This window comes from Glycine soja, chromosome 11, assembly GCF_004193775.1.
Source record: "Glycine soja cultivar W05 chromosome 11, ASM419377v2, whole genome shotgun sequence".
NCBI lineage: Eukaryota > Viridiplantae > Streptophyta > Magnoliopsida > Fabales > Fabaceae > Glycine > Glycine soja.
This window is the reverse complement of record NC_041012.1, coordinates 3901487-3920958: the sequence shown is the minus strand read 5'-3', so window position 1 is coordinate 3920958 and position 19472 is coordinate 3901487. Positions and strand designations below refer to the sequence as shown.

Genomic DNA, 19472 nt, shown 5'->3' with positions numbered 1-19472 from the left:
TAGACAAAAATAATTTATTATTCTAAAAAATTTAATTACAAAGTATAAAATATTTTTTTGAATATTTAAACTCAATTAACCTAATCAATCCAACTTATTTATGATTGGATCGAATATATAAAAAAAATTTACACAAATCTGATCCAATCTGCTAATTTTAATTTGGGTTGAATAATAAATTCAGTCAAATGTAATCCGATTAAATTCATAAATACCCCTAACTGACTTAATTAATATTTAATTTGGGTTGAATAATAAATTCTGTCAAATGTAATCCGATTAAATTCATAAATACCCCTAACTGACTTAATTAATATGTCTGATTAATAATATTTTTTGTACTGATTTGTCAAACTCATTAATTAGTATTAATTATATAATTTTAATTCAAAAAAAAAGTTTAATCAAACACTAATCAAAGTGGAAAAAATATTTTGATTTGATACGGAAGTTTAACAAACGTTGATCAGTCAATGTGAGTAAACTCTAGAAGGCTCGAGACAGTGCATTGTTTGCATACCATCATTGAAAATGGATCAGAAAATCCCAGTCAAATAAAACGGTTGTGTTTATATATGAAATTTACAGAAACGTGATTACGTAGACAAATTGTCAAATGTCCATGTCTTGCTTGAAATTTCTACACCATCATTGAAAATGGATCAGAAAATCCCAGTCAAATAAAACGGTTGTGTTTATATATGAAATTTACAGAAACGTGATTACGTAGACAAATTGTCAAATGTCCATGTCTTGCTTGAAATTTCTACACCATCATTGAAAATGGATCAGAAAATCCCAGTCAAATAAAATGCTTGTGTTTTTATATGAATTTTACAAAAACGTGATTACGTAGACAAATTGTCAAATGTCCATGTCTTGCTTGGAATTTCTACATATATAGATGTTCATGGTAAAAAGAAGATTACACGAATTTGACACGTGGAATATGAACATAGGCTTGTTGCCATTTCTATCAAAACATTTAACTTAAAGTTGACACGTGCCATATGAACATCAGCCTTACTTTAGCTTGATTGATTTTACAAATCTAGACAAATACAATAAAAGAATAAAATTTGAAAATTAAGTCAAAACTCAAAAGTATAAAATGTATTTTGCTTATATTCAAATTGTGTATTGCACTTGATCCAATGCATTTACCATTCATCCCATATATAGATAAATGACTAGACATGGTAATAGGTGGAGCGGATATGGACATTGTCTTTCCAATCCCTTATCCCGATCCTCCAACATAGTCTCATCTCCATACCCATCATGTATTGGGTATCCTTGATCCCGTCTCATACACGATTCAAAATAAAAAAATACTTTTTTTGTAAAAAAAAATATTAAAAATTTATTTTTAAAAAAATAAATTGATGGTTAAACATTTATTTTTAACTACTTATATATCAATAAATTTATTATAGCACGTGTGTTTACAAAAATAATTAAAAAAATAATATTAAATTATGTAAAAATTCTAAAATAAAATTAACTAGTAATAAAAATTTTATGTCTTTTGATTAAATTATGTAAACATTCTAAATATTTTAAGTGACGGGACGAGTTCGGTTCGGGGTCGGGGTCGAGACGGGTTTAGTAATCTCATACTTGTACCCGACTTTTGGTTATCATAAAAAAAAATCCGAACCCGAATCCATACCTGATCAACTCGGATATTACCCGTTAAAGTCGAGAGGGATTCATGCGGGTATCCAGAGATACGAGTTTTCTTCCCATGTCGAAAAATAGTGTATTGCAATTAAATTTCTATAATATGCACCCTCTCTCCAAAGAAAATATTTCATATAACTAACTAATTGAAATGTTAAAAAATGAATGATTATATGCCTTGTATCGTCTCTGCATATGATTCACATGGACAAAATCTTCTTTCACATAGTATTAACTTTACTAATTATTATTTTAGGAAATTGCTAAATAAAAATGTTTTATTAGGAATATAGTAATAATATTAAATATTATAACTTTTTTATGTTTTTAGTTCTTTAATCTTTAACCATTATCCCTACAAAAATGGTTGACAGGAGTTGTACTAAGAATATCATATTTCATTTTCTCATAATCGTTTATATGGCCTTGTCAGGGGTAATTTTTTTTTTAAAAAAAAATGGCCACATAACGATTTTATGGCAAATAATCGATTATATGATAATTTTAACATTTAAAATTTGTTTCTTGGAGCGTCAATATGCATGAGAGTCACGAGACAGGAAGAATAGTATTGTAAGTTCATTGCAGCAATGGCAATTTCAACTTTTTTTTTTTCTCGTTTCAAAGTGAAAACACTGCACCCCGTGAGTCCCACGCAAAATTTCAAATATTTCATATGTATTTTCCTACGACCAGACGATTGAAATTTAAAGCTTATGCGCTTTTTTTTTTCTCGTTTCAAAGTGAAAACACTGCACCCCGTGAGTCCTACGTTAAATTTCAAATATTTCATATGTATTTTCCTACTACCAGACGATTGAAATTCAAAGCTTAAGCGCTTTTTCCCCCTCTTCTCTTCTTTTTTCACGGTATTTTTATTGTATCAAACACAACGATAAAAGACCAGAGGAGAGGAAATAAAAGAGAAAAAACACTTAGCAAAGGAGAGCAAGTCAAAGTTATAAATAAATGGAATGCGAGTGTTACAGAACATGCAATCAAAACAAAGAGAAAAGATAAATGGAATAATATGTTTGTTTAATTTTTTGAACGAAGACCTTTGGCTAAAGGTGACAGTACAATGTCGATCATGTATTTGCCAGTGACATTGCAGGTAAAGGTGATGGGGAAGAAAAGGTGTCTTGGTTAAGTGGGCGAAGAAGAAGATTGTGATGAAAAAGGAATAAGGAGTAGAAGAAGTAGAAGAACTTTGCGCTCTTTAATCCTCCAAATTATTACTTTTATCTTAAGTTGACGACAGGTACATGTGAGTATACATGAATGGCAACAAGACAAATAATGTCTACATAAGCACGTTATTAACGGAGTTAGTTTAAAAATAACCATAGCGACTAAATTATCTGACAAAATTAAAAGTAATAAGTTTATTTTTTTAATCTCAAAGCCAGGATCAAAATTGTATTTATATCTTTAACTAATTTCTTTGTAAAATGATAGAATAGAAAAATGAATATCAATGAGGAGATTTGGTTGATATAAAAAAGATGGTATATAAAAATTTTCATATTTTTTTAAATATTAATTAGATTTTTATCTAAAAAATAGTTAATTAAAAATGAAGGGGAAGGAAGGAGTTGTTTTTTTTGCTTCATCGAGGAAGAATAAAGTATATAAATATTAGGGGGTTCGTAAAGAAATCTAATTCAATGAAATTAAAAAATCAATAAAAAAAAAACCGAATAAACTAAAAACTGAAGTTACTTAAAATTTGAAAAAAAAAATATTATTGGATTGAATCGAAATTTCATATTTAATTTTATATTTATTAATTTTTTATTATTATATTATATACATTTTGTTAACATATATGTGACTCATAAATAGAATTAAAGATTTTTATTTCATTATTGATTTTTGATGGAAGAGAAAAAAGACAACAATTACATTTTTTGAATTTTAATAAGAAATTCCTTGTCTTGTTTATATAAAACTTGTGATGCTTCTTTAATTTATATACCTTCAGAAAGAGCAAGGCTAGAAATCTATTTATTCTGTTTCTCATTGTATTTATTCTTATTCCGTATCATACACTGACAAAATAATGAATATATTTTGATATTCATGTCTTTCACATTTTTTTTATATGGTGCATGTTTAAAAATTTATATTATTATTAAATTATTAATTACTAGTTATATAAAGACATATATAACCCTCTAAAAAAAGACATATAATATTTGATATTTGATGCTTTTAATTATTTTTTATTATATTTATGACATATCTATCATTTATTTAATGATTAAAAAATGTTTAATATAAAAAATAATCAAATTCAAATAACTTTAAATTAAATCAGATTGAATTAAAAATTTAAACGAAATCAATTGAACAAGAAAATAAGAAAATATATTTTTTCTTCAAATTGGATCCAATACAATGTCCAAGCACTGTCTTTAAGAAAAAAAAAAAAAAGAATCCCCAAGCACCCATGTAAATACATTCGATAATTGCGAAAATTAAGAATTACGAAGTACCCATAAACGAAGGGAACAAATCGACTTGTGCACTGCTGTGCAGAGACAGAGAGAGAGAGTGGTGCTTTGTGCTGTGGTTGCAGACCACCGTTCGCATTCGCAAGGCTCATTCTCCTCCTCCTCCACCGTGAATCAGAATTCATAAGCATTCATTGTTTTGGCACTCGCTCTACCTCTTTCTCACTCGCTCCCATGCTGTTTGCATAAGCATTCATTCATTCTCGAAGCCGTTTGTTTCCTCAGTCAGGGAGGGAACATGACTTCCGTCACCTCCGTCGAACTCAACCTTCTCGTCTTTCGCTACTTTCAGGAATCAGGTATCTTTCATTTCCTTCATCCTTTTCTTTCCATTATTACGATTTTCCTCGGTGTATATGCTTTTCGTCCTGCTCGCTCGCTATTTTATTGCTCCTTTGCGGTCCCTGAAATGTAAACGGTTTAGAGTTTCGACGAATTTCGAGGTTTGGAATGCTGACGGTTTTGAGCTGGTTGGTTTGACCAAGCGTTGAACATATTGTTGCAACTAGGTTAGGGTTAGCGGCAATTGTAGTTCCCAAAATGGACCTGTGAGTGTTTTTTTTTTTTTTTTTTTTATGGTTAAAGGTAGAGAGAGTGAAGGTTGTTAGATTTGTTGCTGAAAGACGGGTCTCTGGTTTTGAGACTACAATCTTATAGTTCTTAAGTGAAATCTCTGTTTATTTTTTAGTTTTGGGATGTGAGTTTTTGGGTATTATCAATTGCTCACCCGATTCTGGGACGGGACTTGCAGTTGGGTAATATTCTTACCGTAGCAGTAACCAAACACCCTCATTTGCAACTGTGATGAGCAAATCATGAGTATGTATGCTGGTCATGGGATTTCCGGTGAGGTTTGGATGACTGGCTGGTGGTTACTGCAGTGGTTCAAGTATCTGGTGGAGTCTCCGCTTGTGATACTTACAGTGACTCTGATGCTAAAATTACTTAGTGAAATTATGAGATACGTTTGCCGGAAAAACCGTTAGGTACCTGTCAAGCGGAACCATTTATATAGGGATACATTGTGGGAAAAACCGTAAGAGTTGTTAGGGAGCCATGTGGCCATAATGTGCTGTAGTGCTAAGTTTCCCAAGCTAAGTATTGCCGATATAGGGCCCATGGTGGCTGCTAAGCCGGTTAGTTAGGTACCTGTCATGTGGAACCATTTATACAGGGATACATTGGCGGGAAAAACCATTAGAGTTGTTAGGGAGCCACGTGACCACAATGTGCTGTAGTGCTAAGTTTCCCAAGCTAAGTATTGCCGATATAGGGCCCATGGTGGCTGCTAAGCCGGTTAGTTAGGTACCTGTCAAGTGGAACCATTTATATAGGGATAGATTGGCGGGAAAAACTGTTAGAGTTGTTAGGGAGCCACGTGGCCATAATATGTTGTAGTGCTAAGTTGCCCTAGCCAAGTATTGCCGATATTGGAGCATGGTGGCTGCTAAGACGGTTGTGTGCTTAGCCTGTGTGGTGACACTGAGATAACCCCTCAAAACCAATACCACTACAACCACTCCTTGCCACTCAACTTTACGTATTGTCACCAATTCCACAATTCACCCTTAATTCATTTTTTTGTTCCCAAATGCGAAATATCCACCATTTCATGAATTCAATGCCCAAGTCCCACCACACTTAACCGTTGCAGTTAACTTATGCATCCATCTCCTATTGTTTTCCAACCTTGAGGACAAGGTTGAATGTGAAGGGGTGAGTAATGATAGGATGGGCCAAATGAGGCCCAAAAGAAAGAAAATTAAATGGTTTAAGGACTTTATTGTTTGGAGTTAAATATTTAATTTATAAATTATAGTTTTATTTTACTTGTTTTAGAATAATATGATGTCGACACCTGGATTATGTTATCCATCTTTACCTATTATTTTCAAGGAGTGAATGAAATATCTCAAGTTTTATCTTATTCTCTTTAGTCTTTTATAGCTTTAATAGTAATCTTCAGGTTATTTTCTGTAGATAGAAAATTGCTTTCTATCACCCCTGTAACAGCAACCAAATTTCACCTATGTTTGCAGTCTACTTCCACTGCAACCAAACGTGTTAAGGTTTTCAGTCATGATTATTATCTACTAAAATGCAAGCAGCATCTTACTTCAGTCCCTTATATTATATGCAAGTGCAAGGTTTTTAAAATAGGACTGGTTATTAAACTGGTGAAGGCAACTTTAAGGTTTAATGATATAACCAAGGAACCTGTAATAGTTAACAAATTTTATTTTAATTTTTAATATAATATGTCAAGCGATATTAAACAAAACAAAACATAGTATTTATGGCTATTTCCAGAACCTGAAATCAACTGGTCACAAAGGGCAACTTTACTGTTGCACCAGGGCACGCCCTCTTAATATTCATGATCTGATAATATTAAAATTTAAATTTCACTTATAAATGCCATTACTCATTACTCAATACTCATAACATACAATAATCAATGTTAAAAATAAAACCAAATTAAATATGTTGTAATATAACAAGTTTAATAAACAATATTATCCATTAATAAATACAATTAATGACAGAAATATAATTATAATTGATATAATTATCAAATTTTTTTACTAAAACCAAAAAGTTAGTTTCTTTCCAATGAAGCTTTCTATATTGATGAGTAGGCCATAATGTTCAAAGCAACTGATTTGGTTTTTGGTTATTGTTGTTATAACTGCAGGTTTCACACATGCTGCTTTTGCATTTGGAAACGAGGCTAGTATTAACAAAAGCCCCATTGATGGAAAGTTGATACCACCAGGTGCTCTTATTACACTTGTTCAGAAGGGGCTACAGTACTTGGAGATGGAAGCAAACTTGAGTAATGTTAGCATTCTTTATTTTTCAACTCTAGTTTTTACTATCAGCATAACATCCATGTGTTTGCATAGTATTTAAGCTTTTGTACCCTAGGGTGCATGCTAATCAATGTTAGCTTGCCAGTGTGATGCAGACCTGGATGAAGACTTTTCATTCTTGCAACCTTTGGATCTTATCACAAAAGATGTGCATGAACTTAGGAAAATGGTTAATGAAAGAAGGAAAATACTACAGAAGAATAGAAATAAGGAATCTGAAAAGGAGAATGAAGGTGGGCGAGGATGGTTAAAAGAAAAGGGAAGACATGAAAGGGAGAAAGAATGTGAAAGGGATGGAGAGAAGGCAGAAAATCTTAAAGAGCTAGAACAACAGCATTACAATCAGAGCTGTAGAGAAATGGTCATAGATCAAGAAGATTTGGTTACTGTAAAGCATGCAGAGAACAAAGCATTTGGAGGTAATCACCTGTTGTTCTCTGTTGCATGTTTGTCATTTCATGCAGGGTAACTGCATTATTTTTATTAATGATTTCCCCTAAATGTCTATTTCTTATAATCCTATATTCTTCTGTTAACTTTTACCATTTTTTGTTCATGCACAAGTTTTTTTGCAAGTGTTAAGGTTAGCTCCTTGTAAAATTTGTAGAATTGTAATATATTTTCTTGCATGTTGTGATTAGTCGATTAGCTGATGAATGAGGGTGGGCTTTGGTGGAACGGTAATGTTGCTGCTCTGTGACTTGAAGGTGATGGGGTCAAATCCTGGAAGCTGCCTCTCTGCTTGTAGGTCAGGGGGAATGCTGCATGCATCTACCCTCCTTATACCCCACCTAGTGGAAGCCTTGTGCTCTGGTGGCCCTTTTAGTGATTAGTTGATGAATAGTGTAATGACTGATGAATACAAAAATGAGTTCCTGATAGTACCTCAGCTTATTTTCATTAAGTACTTTTTATTTTATTAATTATTATTATTCATTCTCTATCAACCATACTTCTAAAAATATTGACTATCTGACTTGTTTTTATAAATCCACTAAAAACTATGTATCTTGGTTGGTGTTGTGATGAGTTTCAATGAATTATTAGCCACTTCTGTGAGATTTAGGATTAGAAATGTTCTCTTTGATATCATGTATTTCTACCTGTATCTCCTTATTCAATATCCTGATTATTTCCAGTAGAAAGTTCTTAATTTTTTATTTGTTTTCTTTATATTTCGTTGGGAATATCCCAATGAATTTTTTAATTTAATTGCAAGTTTTTACAACACTGGAACCCACCTGCTCTCTGTGAGAGTATGTAGCAAATGCAAACTAGTTTTCTGTTTCAATTAATATTTTTCCTTCTAAAAAAATAATTAAAAGTTTTCATTCATTTCTATAGGGACAGAACCAATGGATGTCTCTACAACATCAACATTGCAACCATGTCAAATTCCTAGGTCAGATGTGATAGTTTTGGAAGGGCATACTTCAGAGGTAAAGTATTTCATCAATGTTTTTTTGGTTTTTTAAACTTCTTGCTTTTGCTTTCATCTACTGTTTCTTCTGTAAAACTCTATTAATAGCCCTGTTTAATGTACACTTAGGTGTGTGCTTGTGCATGGAGTCCTACAGGATCTCTTCTAGCATCAGGGTAGGTATCTTCTTCATGGTTGATTTAATTTTTGCGTAAACTATGTATTCATGTGTGTATTTTATAGTTGTACACTATATTGCTCATCTTGCATCTCCATTTGTTATACTTCCTTTTTGATGAAGAGATGCTGGCTATAGTTGGATTTTGTGTTTTGTTCATCTTTAATTTGAGGATGTTAGTAGGAGTGGTTGCTATGACTACGAGTCTAGTCAGAATTCTGCATTAGTTGTATATTTGTAATTTTGTATCACTGTGTATACTTTTGGGAATTTAAGGTTTATTAGCTTCCTGTTCTTAAAAGAAGTTGTAAGTTTTTGAAAAATATATACAATGTTTGAAAATGTGTTTTTGGTATTCAGTTTCTGCAACTTTAACTTTGATTTTTGTTTATAAAACAAAAAATTACAACGATTTTAAAATGTTTAAGAATTTGGTGTTGCATGAACAACTGTATTTATGGTGTCATTATGGCAATTATATCATAAAAAGCAATGTCATAGATAGTAAACTGTTTCAGAAATAGGGACCATATAAATGGCTTCTTATGAATTTTCTTTTCCATCTTTCTATCTTTTCAACTATAGGTCTGGGGATTCAACAGCTCGTATTTGGACAATAGCAGAAGGGAGATGCAAATCTGCTTTGCTGAATGGCCCTCCGAATGTATTGGTGTTGAAGCATGTTAGGGGTAAAACAAATGAAAAGAGTAACGATGTCACTACACTTGATTGGAATGTGAGTTTGATTGCATATTCTAATTTGAACACAAGATCACTGATAGTGACTTCACCCCTGTTCCCCTCCTTTTTTCTTCTGATTTTTGACATACATCTCAATGTTTTTCCAATCCCCACTGATCTCACTTAAGCATGGGATGTTTGTGAGAAGGAAATTGTTCAAGGTTTTTAGGGCACATTTTATATGTTCCACTTCCAAGGGATGTTTTTGTAGGTCTGTTATGTGAAAGTAAAAAAAATAGATGGGAGATTTAGCATTTTCTTTTTATTTTTTTCCCTGAACTTTTGACTGAAAATATTTTCTCTTTCTCTCTCTAAGTATGCTTAGGTATTTTTTGTGCTAGTGTAACACTTGCAAATTCATGGCTATTGTTTGTAATTTAATATGTTTATTCATTTGTAAATATTTTTAATTTTCTGAAAAGCTTGACCTCTAGTTGCTATTGTGCAGGGGGAGGGGACACTACTTGCAACTGGTTCATATGATGGGCAAGCGAGAATTTGGACCACCAATGGTAGGTCATTTCTTATATCTCCGACCTTGCAGTAATGCATTTTGGGAGTTATATATGATTAAGATGAAAAGAGCTCAAAGATGCTATGACCCAGGTGGGCGCTTGTGTATTTGTGGGGAATGGGGGGAGGGGGATTCCGATGGGGAACTGATTTTATAATATTTCATAGCAGCTTACTGCCAATATCATTTTATAATATTTCATTAGAACACTAATATTCTTGCACCAGCCCAATGGAGAACTATGTTTTTAGTGTTTTATCAACTTGGTCCCTCCCATCATTCAAGTCTTTCTCCGTCCCTACTATGACTTGTGATGTTCCTTTTCGTATCATGCTAGCTATGTTATATTTTGGTTGACAGAACCAAGAAAAAGTAATGGGGCATGATACTCGTAACTATGTTTACCTGAAAGAGGAAATGGAAATGAAGAATACTTGTTTCCCTTCCTTGTTTCTAATTCTTAAGAAAATATACCTTCCCTCCACTTTCTCCTAGTAGACATCCAATTCTTATGCAATCAGATAGAAACCGTTGCCTCTATGCTAGTCTATCTTTGCTTTTGTAACATAGCCTGTTTGGTAGATGTATTATACTGTAAGGAAACTGATGGATGTGTGTTGGTATCCAAAAGCTGCAATGCATTTTTTTTTGTCGATGCTTTGATGAGGGGCTAGTAGTGATGATGGACATGAGATTTGAAAATAAACTAGAAGTCATCAACCAGCAATGGATTTCATCTGGTTAATAATGAGTAATGATACTCTTGATGATAGATAGAAGGGGGCATGGGGCGGATCCTGACCCCCCTCCAAAAATTTCTTTTAAAAATTATATACATTGTTTTTTAATTTTTTTATATAAAATATACAATTTTATAATGGGCTCAATATATTTTTAGTCCCAGGAAATAGGGCAATATTCGTTTTTAATCCACAAAAATAAATTGTTTCCTTTGATCCCTCATTTATAGAAATGTGTTAGATATGGTCCTTGTTCTTCTCAAAAAATTGTCTCCTTTTGGTCCCTCATTCATGCAAATAAGGACCACATTGACACAATAAATGAGGGACCAAAAGATGATGATTTATTTTTAGGGACTTAAAATTTTTTATAACCCTTTTATTATAGTTTATTAATTCCTTTTGGTCCTTAGTTTCAAGATGAAGACTCAAATTTAATATATAAAATTTGATAATTAAATTAATAAACTATATTAAATTTGAGTCTTCATTTTAAAACTAAGGACTTATTTATACTCTCAATGTGCCACAGAATTATATCAAGTCTCACACTTTATTGTTTTTCAAATTTTATTTTTCTTAAATATTATTGCATAAATTTAGTTAATCCCAATTTATCAAGTATGTTAATACCAAAAATTTTTATATTTGTAAATTTAAATTTTGACACATCATATTGTTTTTATCTCTACATAATTTATTTTTTCATGTGTGCCCATCTGTCTGCATGTCTGTTTTGTGTGAATACCCTCATTGTTTGTTATAAGTGTTGATATCTTAGTTATATTTTTTCTATTTGTAAAATCATTAATTTTATGGTTTGTGTTTAGTTTTCCGTTGGAAAGCTGTTGCATATGTTATGGGGGAGGAAATGTGAAAAGTTTGTCTTTGAGTTGGTTAAAACATTGCTAGGTTCTTTTCCAATGGAAAACAAAAAAACTATATTGTTGATTTCTTAAAGCAGGTCATATTATGTGTGTATTTGGAATTGCTCTTATGACTTCTATCAAAATCATTATTTTGATCATGTAGTGGTGTCTTTGACCAGGTGAACTGAAGAGTACATTAAGCAAACACAAGGGACCCATATTCTCTTTGAAATGGAATAAGAAAGGTGATTATATTCTCACTGGAAGCTGTGATCAAACTGCAATTGTATGGGATGTGAAAGCTGAGGAATGGAAACAACAATTTGAATTTCATTCAGGTAAAATTTTAAACACATTTTTCCTTACAAGGGGGGATTTTATTATATAAGAAGAACTCTAGGAAAGAATACTTTAAACCATGTTTAAAATTATTTTTAAAATTTGGGCTTGTTATGTTGTTTAGGTTGGACTCTTGATGTTGACTGGCGCAACAATGTGTCATTTGCAACAAGCTCAACAGACACTAAGATACATGTTTGCAAGATTGGGGAAAACCTCCCCATAAGAACTTTTGTTGGGCACCAGGTTAGTACACCTGACCATGTTTTTTGAAGATTATGCTATGCACTGTTACTTATGATACTGAGAGTACACCTTTGTTGGGGGGGGGGGGGGGGGGGGGGAAGTTAAAAATGGAAAGCATGGTTAACTGTACAGATTGATGGATGATCCTGGGATGGTGCTTTGACAATGAATCCATCCCCTACTTTATTGATCACAAGTTAAGATTGTCTAGCTTGGTTAACCATATGAATCTATGGACAACCCTGGGATGGTCCTTTGAAGATGAATCCTCATAGAAACAAGGATTCTCTAATTGAAATGCAAGAAAGCGCAATATAAAGAGATTGTACTTTCGCACATATTACTTCCCTACCTATATAACCACTCACCAAACACACATAATCTCTCTCTCTCTCTCTGTTTCTACAGTCTAGGTTGAGGTCTTCTCTAACTTGTACCTTGTAGAATATGTTTGGATAAACCTGGGCCTATCAAATATGGGTGGAAATGCTGGACTGGAAGGACCCCAGTCTGATTCTGATCTATAGAAGTAGTGCTAAGAAATCCCGACTTTCCATGTTGTCTGATTACCTAGGTGGATTTCTTATAAAAATCTGCAGCACTACAACAATTATTTGGAGAGCAAAGTCAGTAGTTAGTAACCTGATTGATTACTAAATTCTGCTTAACTAGTTTATAGGTCCTGCATTAAGTTGACATATTCCATTAAAATGCAATATAATGCTTGGATAAGTCTTTACTGTCTAATGATGACCTTTTGCAATTTCAGAGTGAAGTTAATTGTATCAAATGGGATCCCACTGGTTCATTATTAGCCTCATGTTCTGATGATATGACTGCAAAGGTAATATCACTTACTGATTTGATTTAATTTATCATTCCATAAAATAGCTTGTTTTTTGTTGGTGCTGGATTTTGCAATCAAACATTTTATGAAATATTTTTATCAGGTAAAATATGTATTTTGCTGAACTGTTTGTAAAATTATTGTGTTTGTACTCTGTATGTTGTTTCTTGTTTTGTAGATATGGAGTATGAAACAAGATAAATATCTTCATGAGTTTAGGGAGCATTCCAAGGTACCAATTATGAATATTTCTCAATGTCTGATGTAATTTATATTTCCTTTTGATTTTGTCATGTGTTATGCAGATAGTTGGAATTTGGAAAAACTAAATAATTATTTTGTAGGAGATATATACTATCAGATGGAGCCCAACTGGTCCCGGTACAAATAACCCTAATAAAAATTTGGTGTTGGCTAGGTATGTTGCTTGAAGATTCCATTTCTTGATTTTTTCCATGCATTTATTAATGATTTAGAAACCCGAATCTTAGTTGCTGAACAATTTGTTCAGCTGAAATTGGCAAATGCTCTAAATGGCCTTGTTTGGTGCTAACTATAGAATCTTGTGCCATCTTTGGCTTGTTGCTGATTCCAGTTGATGCTTTCAGTTGTTAGACTTCTTGATTGATGATAGAAGACTAGTGATAAACTGATCGAAATTTGATTAAATCACACAAAAATACAGCAATTTATCATGTTGTGTCGGAGTTTCAGATACTCATACAGATAACTGTGATGCAGCATGTGACCACTAATTTCTTACTTTCCTATAATTAGCTCCAATAACAATCAGTGACAGATTGAAAGGGTTAAACAATGGCTCAGAGTGATGCTCTTTGCAATCTAACGCACAGATGATGGCTGTGTTTACTGTCATTCACACAGAAGTTACACATTATATTCTGTACACGTAACTGCCTAGTCCTGTAACTGTCACCAAAACATTGTTTTAAGAATCAAATTAAGCCACTACATTGGAGTTGCTCCAATTCATGCGCCTCCTAGATTAAACCTGTAACACAGGTGGTTTGCTTGGACCTAGGACTGGAGGTCTTGCCAAGTGACTGCTCCTCTAGCATGTTTATTATATGAAAAGTCAAACCCATTTTACATACTGTATATGGCAAGGTTTCTATTAAATTGTTGCTGTTTGTCTTTGGTAAAATATTGTTGTCATGCAGTTTTATGTTGACCAATGTCCCATGTGCAAGTGCATATACATGCAATCATGCTTGCTTGTGTTTTTATATTTTTCTTAATACCAGATGAAAAGTTTGTTTTGTTTATTTTAAGCTACTTACTCATCTTTTTGTGCAGTGCATCATTTGATTCAACGGTAAAGCTATGGGATGTGGAACTTGGGAAACTTTTATACAGCTTGAATGGACACAGGTATAGTTGTTTTTTTAGCTTTGCTTTGTTTATGTATGGAAGAAAGCATAAAATTCCCCCTCCCAGCCTCTTTCCTTTTTATTTGAAAGTGATTAACAGTGTGATACGGCACTCCTTAACTTGAAGCTTGTAACTTCTGTTTTGTATTTCAGAACTTTTTATTGAATTTTGTTACGTTCTAAACTTTTTTAATGGATTCTTTTCCTGGAAAATGGATTCTTTTTGTGGAAAACATTTTTTATGCAGTAAAGGAGACTGCTAAGAGGCTGTTTTTCTTAATATAGCCTATCCCTTTTATTCCAATTTGTTTATTTGTTCCTACAGAGATCGTGTATATTCTGTTGCATTCAGTCCCAATGGTGAGTACATAGCCAGTGGGTCTCCTGACAGATCGATGCTCATATGGTCCTTGAAGGAAGGCAAGATCGTTAAAACCTACACTGGTGATGGAGGCATTTTTGAGGTCTGTTGGAATAAGGAGGGTGACAAGATCGCTGCCTGTTTTGCCAATAATACAGTTTGTGTTTTGGATTTCAGAATGTAACCTGAGAAGCACCAAGTTATTTTGACTATTTAATTGTTTTTCCCTCCTTACTTTTGCTATGAATCATTAGTAAGAGGTAGCTGGTAGGAGTATATTCTTGATTTAAAAATGTATAGATTTAATTGGCCTACATCGTTAAAACAATCCTACTGGCAGCATCCTCTGCCAGCTGCTAGATTGCCCCTGGGTATTCTCTCTATTCTTGACTACGAGGGTGGCCAAATAACTTTATATGGTTTATTTGAGTTTATCTTATACAAGTATTTAAATTAACATTTTGAAGTGTTTAGTTAAACACGAGAAAGGAACTTATGACTTTCGTATATCTTCTTTTCTTAAAAAAAATATGGTGAAATTTTATCTAAATAAGTTTATAAAGTCAGTTTTTATGACAAGTTATTGTATGATTAAATGTTAAGTTGTTTAACTATGTACTCCCTATCTTATCTTGTAATGCAATGCAGTCAATGCTTTTCAGCCTTTGGCGAAAAGCATTGGGGGAGTGTTAAAGAATATACTCTAACACATCCTTCATATTAGTTGAAATTTATATAAGTTTAATTAATTAGGAAATGAGACTTGGCAAACAGAGAATGAGATTCACAGGTTTAATAGAATTTACACGAATTTTATCTAATAAAAAATGATGTTAGTGTCAAAATTTAATATAATTTAATATGTAAAATGTGGTGCAAAATATGAGTAAATAACTACTATTACATTACATAGTTTTGAAAGTCAAAATTGTGCAATAGTTTGTTTACATAATCATTGAGATAATATTATTTGATTTGATGAAGCAAAGATGAAAACATTCTTAATATTGAAGTATTTAATATTTACACTTATTGTGTTACTAAATAATAATGTAAACGTTCCACATAAAATTGGAATATTTTTTCCCGTTGTAATATCAATCAATGGATTGTACATATGCTAAGAACTTTCGACATCGTTACACTCAATCATCCTTCAACTACAAGTTTTGTCGCTCGCCTGGATTAAAGTGGGACGCATGACGCATCCTACTCCTACAGGCTTTATTACTCATCAACGTCATAGCTCCAAACTCGAAGGGTTATATAGCATTTTGATTTTATTTTTTTTGGGGTGAATTTATATAGCATTTGGATTGAACTTAGCTATGTCTCCGTTGATTTTTTTTTTGTCAATATCTCCGTCAGTATAAATCACCACAGTTATCTACTTAAGAACTTCTCTTCCTGTAACTAGTTATAATCAAGAATATTTACAACTTATGAATCCGAGCTTGTCATAATCCGTAGTTGTCCCCAAGTTTATTCAGAGAACTATTATTGTAAAAATGATTCATATAGTATTCTTTTATGAATCATGAATCTTCTTAGTGTTTGATTTCATGTTAGAGAATTAATTCTGAGTCCAAAATTAATTTTGAATACATATTCACATGTTTAATTTCACATTAGAAAAGAGTTTTGAATTGATTATTAGATGAAACAACTTTAAATAGTTTCTATGGTGGATCTAAAATTTTGAAGTGAGTTTTACTTCTAACTTGTTTTTATAATAAAAACATTCAAATATAAATAACAGTTCTTTAAAATTAATTTTGTCAATGTTCATCCAAACACACTAATAAAAAGGGCCTCTACTTAAAGTGGGTGTAAGCTGAGATGTATGGGGTGCAGAAAGAAAGTCCGTGTAATTAAACACATGGTGTCCAAAAGGGCCTTTGCAGTTTGAACAATATGCCTGGGCCACAGTCCAGTCCAATGTGGGCTGGGTGCTCTGACAATAACCACACTAGGGTTTAGCTTTTTCCTCACACGCTGCCTAAACCCCTAATCAGTGGGTTCCATTTTCGCACGGAGCAAAACCAAAAACACGGTGTGGCGCTGCGGATCTCTCTCTCGGTCGTTGCTCTCCGCCGCGAGAACCACTCCAAATCGTTCCTCCATTTCTCTCCTTCACTGTCCTTCTTCGCCTTCCCTACGCTCTCATCTTCTCCACCCTCGCCGTCCCCTCATTACACTCCTTAGGTATGGTGACTTGTTTTTATTCTCTTTCTTAACTTTTTTTTTTCATAATTATTCTTTTTTCTTTTTACTATCTGAATCGAAATTTTTATTTTACAAGGACTGTGGGAATTCTCGGGTGCACGTAGTCGCTGATTCCTCTACACAGCGCTGACGCCTCCGCTCGTCTCACTTCTCACATTTCCATCGAATCGCGCGCTTGCTGCAAATTCTCGCAGGGTACTTGTTCCTTCTAAATTTCTATCTCTCTTGCCCTAATTAGGCATGCTTTCTGTCATTATGATGTATTTTCATTATTATATTTATTTTAAATGTTTTTGTGTGTTTAACTGGTACTTGAATAGACTTTACAATCAGCATCAGTTGTGATTTTACGTTTGGCTCGATGTGAAAATTGTGGCTAATGCTTTGTAGCAGGAGGCCTGTGGAGGAGGTTTTGTTGTGTATTTGATAATGATAAATGTTATATGCAGTTGTGATTATAAGTGTTTTATCATTTTTATAAAAGAGAAATAAGTATATGTATTCTTCTGTTAGAAACTTTTCAGGCTAATTGAACGGCATCGACGTTGTTTTACTTTGTATCAGATAGTAATAACAATAACAGTGTTCAAGACTTAAATTTATGTTAAAATTAAGTGTTGTATAGGTGATAGCTGGTAGCATGGATGCTCTTTCGTTTAAGTAGTTGCTATCAATGGTTTTGTTTTGTTATTATTTTATGACGCTAGTCGAATCAGTGTTACTGGTTAATATTATCAGGTTGTCACCTACATACAGGTCCATTCCACGTATATAGTATATAATACTATTATAATACCCAACCATATATTTTTGGACCCTATGAAGCATGGCTAGTGGAGGTTGCACTTGTAGTGTAACCACATGGCTTTTTCCAAACAGGGGTTAATTCAATGCATCTTAACTACTACATTTTTTCTACCTTTTCTGCAATACTCAGTTCCAGTTATGATATTGATTTGATGATATGACTAGTCTCAATTTCTCAATTAGTGAATTGAGCGATCACCTAGTTACTAGTTAGAGATGTTAGAATTTTAAGGGATTTGTATAAAATATCAATAATCACCAAAATTATGTTAGACTATAGATTATCAGGAAGAGTTTTAAGAATATCTAGTTTCATAATGATTGATCAAACAAATGCAATGAAATCTGAATTCTTAGGTGATTTCTCATCTATATGTTCTTCTTAGGATCTATTACAAGATGTTGTAGAGACAATAAATAATTGGCTAATAGCGTAATCGGTGATTTTATGGTTCTTTATGGCTCGATATATACCCCAGTGAACCAACATTGTCATCTGTTCATTTAAGTTCATATTATCTGATTTAGTTGTTTAATTAACTTATTTAATTTGATCACATAAAATAAAATTCACTAATTCATTAATGATAAATAGTTAATATAATTATATTATAATATTAGCTCATATTAATTATTGAAATAAAAAATTTCACAATCTATTTTTGGGTTAGGTTTCTTTGAATGATTACAATTTACATAATTAGTGGCATTTTTGGTTTGGGTTAGTGATGCTCCCTCAACTTATTGGTGAGTGGTGATACTGTCAATTTAGTCTTGTCTTTTATTGATAATGCATACGTCACGAGGAAACAAGAACTTGTGCTATTTAACTGCAGTCTGTAAAATTTAGTTTGCCGAAACAAATAATCAGTTTTGTTTGGTTTTGCCAAAGTACAAGAGGTTGAATCGTATTTTCGGTTCAATTTATTACGGTGCAGATTCTGTGCAGTTTCCAGTCGAGTTAAATGTATGCGTAGAGATTTCTTGAAGGGCCCATTCTTTATTAACATAACCAGCCCTGTGTTAGTTATAAATGGCACTTGTTCAATAAAAAATTTGATTCACAAAATTGTGATTTTTAATAAATTTGAGTCGGTAGAAGAGAATATAATAAAAAAAACAAAGTCTTAAAAAGTATGCATTGACATTTTTCAATTTTTAATGGGAGAGTCACTCTTTATTAACATAACCTTAGTCAAAGATTAATCTAAGCCAGCTTACACTGATAAAAATCCATGGCAGGTGTTTTAACTTGAAAATCAGTGAACTGTGAAGGTGTTTGGTCCATTTAACTCCGAAAAATTGGCTAATCACAAAATCGGTGGATGACCTATCAAAAACCACTTTGAACAGTTATTTGGTTCGATCATGTAGGAATACATTACCGAAAGTTTCTGTAAATGTAATTCCCCCCCTCCTCAAATCTTATGAAAACTAGTTTTTATATTGAAAAAATGCGTGGTGTAAATTTTACAATACGGAAATCTGTCCCTGTAAATTCCTACATCTTTTTTTTTTTTTTTTGTCATTCTTTTCTCACCTCTTTTTTTCCCCCCACGTATCACCACCCACTGCTTTCCTCATTTTTGTTTTTCTCTTTCTCATTCTTCACCTTATTTCCCATTCTCTTGCTCGCTCTTCTTCACTGGAGTGATCATATATGGCCTCGTGCAGCTGCTGTGCTGCCCCCGTTCACTTTTTTTCCAGGAATGTGCGACATA

The 19472-nt window shown here is 32.9% G+C and overlaps 1 protein-coding gene and 1 long non-coding RNA gene across 2 annotated transcripts; both read left to right on the top strand.

The window, feature by feature from the left end:
- The first annotated feature begins 4162 nt into the window (after nucleotides 1–4162).
- On the top strand, nucleotides 4163–15191 carry LOC114376978 (WD40 repeat-containing protein HOS15-like). Its single transcript, XM_028335324.1, has 14 exons — nucleotides 4163–4498; nucleotides 6895–7040; nucleotides 7158–7491; nucleotides 8417–8511; nucleotides 8622–8668; nucleotides 9256–9406; nucleotides 9860–9923; nucleotides 11714–11872; nucleotides 11998–12119; nucleotides 12889–12963; nucleotides 13145–13198; nucleotides 13311–13384; nucleotides 14284–14358; nucleotides 14683–15191. Exons 1-14 carry the CDS (start codon nucleotides 4438–4440, stop codon nucleotides 14900–14902), a joined length of 1677 nt encoding a protein of 558 aa, XP_028191125.1. The 5' UTR covers nucleotides 4163–4437; the 3' UTR covers nucleotides 14903–15191.
- A 1372-nt stretch (nucleotides 15192–16563) lies between these two features.
- LOC114375541 lies at nucleotides 16564–17604 on the top strand. The gene is made up of 2 exons (XR_003658783.1): nucleotides 16564–16923; nucleotides 17021–17604. It is a non-coding gene; the product is annotated as an uncharacterized LOC114375541 (long non-coding RNA).
- The last annotated feature ends 1868 nt before the right edge of the window (nucleotides 17605–19472 follow it).